Genomic DNA, 7089 nt, shown 5'->3' with positions numbered 1-7089 from the left:
AATTGTTTCAGTGATAAAAACAATAATAATCAAGATGTGTGTTTCCAGCAGACACACATGCATGAATTGAGTGGGATACCCTAGTAACCCCAGTATCCTGTGGCTGTAGAATTGGCATCCTTGATGAAGCAATCAGTCTAACAGCCAAGGAAGATTCAGTTATCTGCTCCCAACTGGATTATTAGTGGAATTCTGCCATCTGATTTTTATATCATCTGTCTCTAGTCTACTTTATATGTAAGGTATTTGCTGGAATCCTTAAACAGGGGTTCTTAGCTTTTATTGTATTATGGATTTCTTTGAAAGTCTAGTTGATCCTATATACATCTTCTTAAAATAAATTTCTAAGTACATAAAGTAAAATATGAATTTTAATAATAAAACAATGCCAGGTTGAAACAGTTTTAAAAATATTGTTTGATACAGTAATATTTGTGCTTCAGATAGCAAGATCAAAATTATAATATTCTGAGGTTGGGATGAGCATAAACAATATTTTGATATATCTGGTTAAGTGCTAGGACTATAACTATGGTTTTCATTGGCAATAAAGTCACAGGTATAGCTAATGTGACTGGTCTATTTGCTATATTCAAAACTGAAAGAAATACTAACTTTCAGTTAATGGTTAGTGACAATATTTTTCTTATCTAAGATTACTTTGTCAGTTGTATGGAGAGTGGATTTTAGAAAGAAAACATTAGGAGCAGTGAGTCTAGTTAGAGACAGTAACCCAGGCGAGGGATGATGGGGGCTTGGACAAAAATGTTGGCAGTGGAGATGACAAAAGAAGTCAGATAATAATAAAATATTTAGGAAATAAAATCTCCATATGGCACTATCAAGGAAAAAATACATTTCTGGCTTGGAAAACCATGTGATTGGGGTGGCCCCATGGATATAGGGAACATTGGATTTGAAAACAGGTCTGTCAGGATACACTGGAAACCCTTGTGGAGAGAAATTTTTAGAGATGGATGAGCACCATCAGGGTGGTAATATTAAGTAAGCAGTTACTGGTCTGCAGTTCATGGAGAGCCCTGGACTGCAGATACAATTCGTGAATCATCTGCTGCAGGTATTTACAGCAAGGGTATGACTTAGGTTGCCTAGAGAAAGAGTTTAGTGCTACAGTGTCCAATATGGTGGCCACTAGCCAGATGTGGTTACTGAGCACTTGAAATGTTGCATGAGATATGCTGTAAGTATAAAATACACATTGAATTTCAAAGTCCTAATTTTTTAAAATGTAAATCATTATAATTTAACCCTTATTACACATTGACATTTTAGATAAACTGGACTAAACAAAATATTTGATTAAAATTCATTTCACTTTTTTTTTATGCTATGTGCGTACTGGAACGTTTAATGTGACATATATGATCAGTATTTGTGGCTTGCATTATATTTCTACCAGACATTTGTGAAATTAAAAACTTCTGCTAGGATACTGTAAAAATAGACCACAGACCAGGAGAAAATATTTTCAAATCATTTATGTGAAACGGGACTTGTGTCCAAGAAAATAGAAAAAAGAATGCTTGTAACTAAACAATAAGAAAATAACCCAATTAAAGAATAGGCAAAAGAACTGGACAGACACTTCACCAAAAAAATTTACAGATGGGAGTTTCCCTGGTGGCGCAGTGGTTGGGAGTTCGCCTGCTGATGCGGGGGACACGGGTTCGTGCCCCGGTCCGGGAAGATCCCACATGCTGCGGAGCGGCTGAGCCCGTGAGCCATGGCCGCTGGGCCTGCGCGTCCGGAGCCTGTGCTCCGCAACGGGAGAGGCCGCAACAGTGAGAGGCCTGCGTACCGCAAAAAAAAAAAAATTTACAGATGGTAAATTAGCATACCAAAAGATCCTCAATATCATTTATTAGGAAAATGCAAATTAAAACAATGAGATATTAAACATCGATTAGAATGGATAACATCCAAAATATTGTACATTACCAAATGCTGAGGAGGATATGGAGCAACGGGAACACTCATTAATCGTTGGTAGGAATGCAGACTGGCACAGCCGCTTTCGAAGACAGTCTGACAGTTCTTATAAAGCTAAACATACTGTTGAGCCTACCATCCAGCAGCTGTGCTCCTGGTAATACTTACCCAACTGATTTGAAAACTTATGTCCACACAAAAACTTGCATGTGAATAGTTATATAACAACTACAGCTAAAAAGTGGAAGCAACTAAGATCCCTTCATTAGATGAATGGATAGACAAACTGTGGTTTATGCATACAATGGAATACTAGTCAACCATTAAAAGGAACAAGCTCTTAATTCACATAACAAAATGGGTGAATCTAAACACATACTGCTAAGGCAAAAACCAGCATGGAAAAACTGCTTGCTTTTCAACTCAAGAGTTGACAAGGATTTGGGAGCTATACAGACATCTGCTGTTTCACAAAATCTTATGGGGGCAGCTGGGATCCCTGCTTGGAGATGATGCCTCCCCTCCCAGACAATGTGGCACAGATGCCCCATCTGTTAACTCCTTGGATGATTCCCAGTTAAGATATTCAGAGGTTCTTGTAGGGTCTGTTTCTGTGCAGAAACGTAGGGCACTTTTTTTTTTTCCTGTGGAGTTTTAGTACACATATTCTACCAAATGATATACTAAAGTATTTTTTAACTGTAAGGTAGACACACATGAGCACGAAATCTTGTTATTAAAAGGGAAGAATGAAAAATATAAATTAACGAATTGAGTCCAGCTAAACTACTGGTTTGTGGGAAGTAGTAATTTGATCTTTTTTAATGTTAATTTCAGTGTCATTTGTCACTTTTTAATGCTTGTCTGCTAAGAGTCCAGACGATCGTGACAGAGTAGATCTTCCACCCAAAGTCCCTTGACTTGATAAACACCCTATGACCCAATTTGGAACATGTTAGTATTGGAGTCCAGTAATATAGGACACAAACACCAATTTAATGATCCTCTCATAAAACAAAATGCAAGTGATCCTATTATAACTTGGAATAAAAGTAACGCCCCCCAAAAATTCAGTCAGTGTTACTTGTTTGCCAGTCGGTTGTGGTTAGCCAGATTGTGTGACTCCAATATGGATTACTTGATATGGCAAGACCTCCACACCCCAATATCAAGCTGTTTTTAACAAACAGCCTAGTTTAGACACCCCAATAATGTACAGATGATATCACCAGACCAAGGAACTATTGGACTCGAAATCTCAGCAGATGTAGGGCACCTAACCTGATCTATAGAAAGAATTTCCACACACTACAGAAAATGTAGACCGGAAGCAAAACAGCCTTAACACTCCCATGCTGAACTTGCCTATGTTCTTTGTCTTTCCACAGCTTCAGTTCCCTTTCAGTCTCTCGATAGAAAGTACTTAAAACAGGACATAACCCAGAGAAGAGCAAGCCACGTTTCTCATGGCACTCGACCCACCCTCTCTTAAGACAGACTTAAAGGAGCTCTGTTCAACTCAAGAGAGCTCTATTCTTTGATATGCTTAAGAGATCCGGGATTTCACCTGAAATCATTCTGGTTAATAGTCACGTGAGACGGACGAGTTATCTACATATTTCTTAACCACACTAAAGGCAGCAAAGTGAATCTGACAGTTGCTAGCATAACAGCTATAGCTCACTCTAAGAGTAAGCCTGCCCACACACACTGAGCAGCCAAGCAAAAAGCCTACAACTCTCTAGAAAGTTAAGTGGCTCTTAAAAGAGCCTTTGGGTTACAAGAGTCTGAATTTCTTTACTTGGAACTACTGTATTTACTGACAGCCTTGGTGCCCTCGGACACTGCGTGCTTGGCCAACTCCCCAGGAAGCAGCAAGCGCACTGCTGTCTGGATCTCCCTGGATGTGACGGTCGAACACTTGTTGTAACGCACGAGGCGGGACGCCTCCGCTGCAATGCGCTCAAACATATCAGTAACAAGTGAATTCATAATACTCATAGCCTTCGAAGAAATACCAGTATCCGGATGAACTTGTTTCAGTACTTTATAGATATAAACTGAATAGCTCTCTTTGCGATACCTCTTGCGCTTTTTCTCCTCCTTTTTCTGAGTTTTAGTCACGGCTTTCTTATAGCCTTTTATGGAACTAGCACTGCTCTTAGAACCCTGTTCCGGCATGGCCAACCTACAACTCTAAAACAGAAAACCAGTGGCAGTTGCTCTAGTGAAGCGTGATATTTATATCCACGGAGCTCAGCTGACTTATTGGGCAGCTCACATCTGATTGGGTAATGGGTAGTGACGTGTATGTAAATGAGGTGATTCCAGTATGATTCTCTGATTGGATATAAGGGTATCAGCCAATCAAATAGTAAATCACAACCCACCGTGAGACTATAAATAGACCCCGTACCTGTCCTAACGGTATTTGTTTCCATTATAACAGATTAGTATTCACATAGTAACGTCTGGACGTGGCAAGCAGGGTGGCAAGCACGCACTAAGGCCAAGTCTCTTTCATACAGAGCCGGCCTGCAGTTCCCTGTGGGCCGAGTCCACCACCTTCTCCGCAAGGGCAATTACGTCGAGCGGATTGGGGCCGGCACACTGGTTTACCTGGCAGCGGTTCTGGAGTACCTGACGGCCGAGGTCCTGGAGCTGGCGGGCAATGCGACCCATGGCAACGAGAAGATGCGCATCATCCCGCGTCACCTGCAATTGGCCATCCGTAATGACGAAGAGCTCAACAACCTGCTGGGCGGTGTGACCATCGCTCAGGGCGGTGTCCTACCCAGCATCCAGGCAGTGCTGCTGCCCAGGAAGACCGAGAGCCACCGCCACAAGGTTCAGTGCAAGTAACACTTCACAAGTTGCAAAGCCAAGTGAGTAACCTGAATGTCTAAAGGAGAAAAGCCCCAAACTGAAACCAAAGCCACTCACAATTACTGAGAAACAGCTTAGGTTTAGAAAGAGACTACAGACCAGTGATTGGCACCAAAAAAGAACTCACCACAACTAACGCTAACAGAACTCTGGACTCTGAAAAGTATGTAGCTCCGGTGACACCCCTGAAACAGTTTAACTTCATAAAAATTTTTACAACAAAACTCGTGAACTTGGGTGTAAATTTTTTACATTTCAGAGTAGATAGAGCAAACATCCTAGCGGGCTCCTGGCGGGTTGGGGGTGGGGTTGGAGGAGATGCCATTCTCCTTGGGGAAAGAAGCAAATTTAGGATTGTTCTGACAATGAACACAATTCCCAAGAAAGAATTAAGACGCGTGATCTTTAGGGAGGATAAAGTTAGACTAAATGAGTGGATTAAAAGCAAAGAAAGACTTGTGAAGTTGCAGCTTTTGGCTTAACTCATGTTTGGAGAGCATGTCAACAGAATGTCAGCCAAGCAGCTAGCAAGGCAGTATGCATCACGGCTTCTTGTTCTCTCAAGTGCTTTCTAGCAAGGGATTTCCAAGAGTTCTAGGATGGTTCTATATCCTGAAATCTCTAAGCATGACATGTTAAGCCAAAAGATAAAAGACATACTTGACAGCTAATTACATGAAAAACAGCAAACAGGTTGATAGTGTGTAGGATAAATCTCAAGACATACCATTTTAATGGTACAATACTATCAATATTAGAGTGGGTAAGTAATGTGACAAGGCAGCTTTCTACCACCAATTATTCAGGAATAGTAGGCACTGAATTCAACATTTAACCACTGAAAATGAAGCAAAATATTTTGTTGATCTTTTAGCACTGCCTATGAGTAAACACCCACAGAGACAACTGACAAGAAAGCAGCCAAATAAAACTTTTTGTACGAAAATGAAAGCATCAAAAATTTCCAAACACAAAACAAAAATCTACATGTTTATAATTTAAAAATTCCTTAAACAGTTGCCAAGTTAAAATTTGAACACTACTCTTGTCTATAAACGTATACCCAAACCTATATATAGAATCGAAGTGTTCTAAAATTACAAAAACATAGTTTAAAAAAAACATTTAAAAATACTGATGAAGTGTAAGAGTTTCTGGAAAAATATAAATTGCTTAAATTGAACCTAGAAAGCAGTGAGGACTAAGATAAATGGGAAAAAAAGTTGATGAGCTACCATCCTCTTAGATATTTAAGGAAAAGAGAAATCTATGGCTAAGGAAGTGGCTCCAGATTATGAAAAAATATGTATTTTTGAAGAAATATAAAATTTAATGAAAAAAGCATGCTACTAAGTGCAGTGCAATATTTTTTTTTTTTTTGCGGTATGCGGGCCTCTCACTGCCGCAGCCTCTCCCGCCGCGGAGCACAGGCTCCGGACGCGCAGGCGCAGCGGCCACGGCTCACGAGCCCAGCTGCTCCGCGGCATGTGGGATCTTCCCGGACCGGGGCACGAACCCGCGTCCCCTGCATCGGCAGGCGGACTCTCAACCACTACGCCACCAGGGAAGCCCAATATGTTTTAAATAACCCATAAATCTCCATTAAATGTGAACTAACTTTGGCAGCCCATTAAAAAATTACCAAACAATGACAAATGGGGATCTAAGAATGTGAGGTTGTTTCAATGTTGAGTGAAAGCAAACAATTCACTTTATAAAGCCAAAGGGAAAAATAGTCTTGTTAAACTCAGAAGATGCTTAACATTTGCTAGTGTGTTTAGCTGGATAGTTTTTGTTTCTTAGTGGAATAATAGTAGTTACTGTTAGCAGACTTTTTATTTTTTTTTATTTTTTTTTTTGCGGTACACGGGCCTCTCACTGCTGTGGTCTCTCCCGTTGCGGAGCACAGGCTCCGGGCGCGCAGGCTCAGCGGCCATGGCTCACGGGCCCAGCCGCTCCGCGGCATGTGGGATCCTCCCGGACCGGGGCACGAACCCGCGTCCACTGTGCGGGCAGGCGGACCCTCAACCACTGCGCCACCAGGGAAGCCCTTTATCATATTTTAACACTATTCTGGACTATGTTAGACAAATCATTTAGAAATATTAAAAGGATTCTGCTGTAACAAAAGGGAGATAAAATTAGGTGCAAGTAACACCTGCAGGGTAATGCTTCACAATTAACTGGGAAATAATTACATTGGAAATTAACAGTTCTCTTCAGAGCCATCTTTCAGAAAAGAAGCTGTGACCA

The 7089-nt window shown here is 40.9% G+C and overlaps 2 protein-coding genes across 2 annotated transcripts; one reads left to right on the top strand and one right to left on the bottom strand.

Moving 5' to 3' along the window:
• Positions 1–3747: 3747 nt before the first annotated feature.
• On the bottom strand, positions 3748–4131 carry LOC136129098 (histone H2B type 1-A-like). The gene has a single exon (XM_065885192.1). It carries the CDS (start codon positions 4129–4131, stop codon positions 3748–3750), a length of 384 nt encoding a protein of 127 aa, XP_065741264.1.
• A 113-nt stretch (positions 4132–4244) lies between these two features.
• LOC136129687 (histone H2A type 1-A-like) lies at positions 4245–4812 on the top strand. Its single transcript, XM_065886001.1, is given in 3 exon segments — positions 4245–4280; positions 4400–4445; positions 4448–4812. Coding segments are annotated over 3 exon segments (447 nt in total).
• The last annotated feature ends 2277 nt before the right edge of the window (positions 4813–7089 follow it).

The sequence above is a fragment of the Phocoena phocoena genome, chromosome 10, assembly GCF_963924675.1.
Source record: "Phocoena phocoena chromosome 10, mPhoPho1.1, whole genome shotgun sequence".
In the NCBI taxonomy this organism is placed as follows: Eukaryota; Metazoa; Chordata; class Mammalia; order Artiodactyla; family Phocoenidae; genus Phocoena; species Phocoena phocoena.
The sequence above is the reverse complement of the archived record's forward strand: the minus strand, read 5'-3'. Positions and strand labels throughout refer to the sequence as shown.

Coding starts and splice junctions, on each gene's coding strand:
- LOC136129098 (XM_065885192.1), bottom strand. CDS start 4,131: ATGCCGGAACAGGGTTCTAAGAGCAGTGCTAGTTCCATAAAAGGCTAT.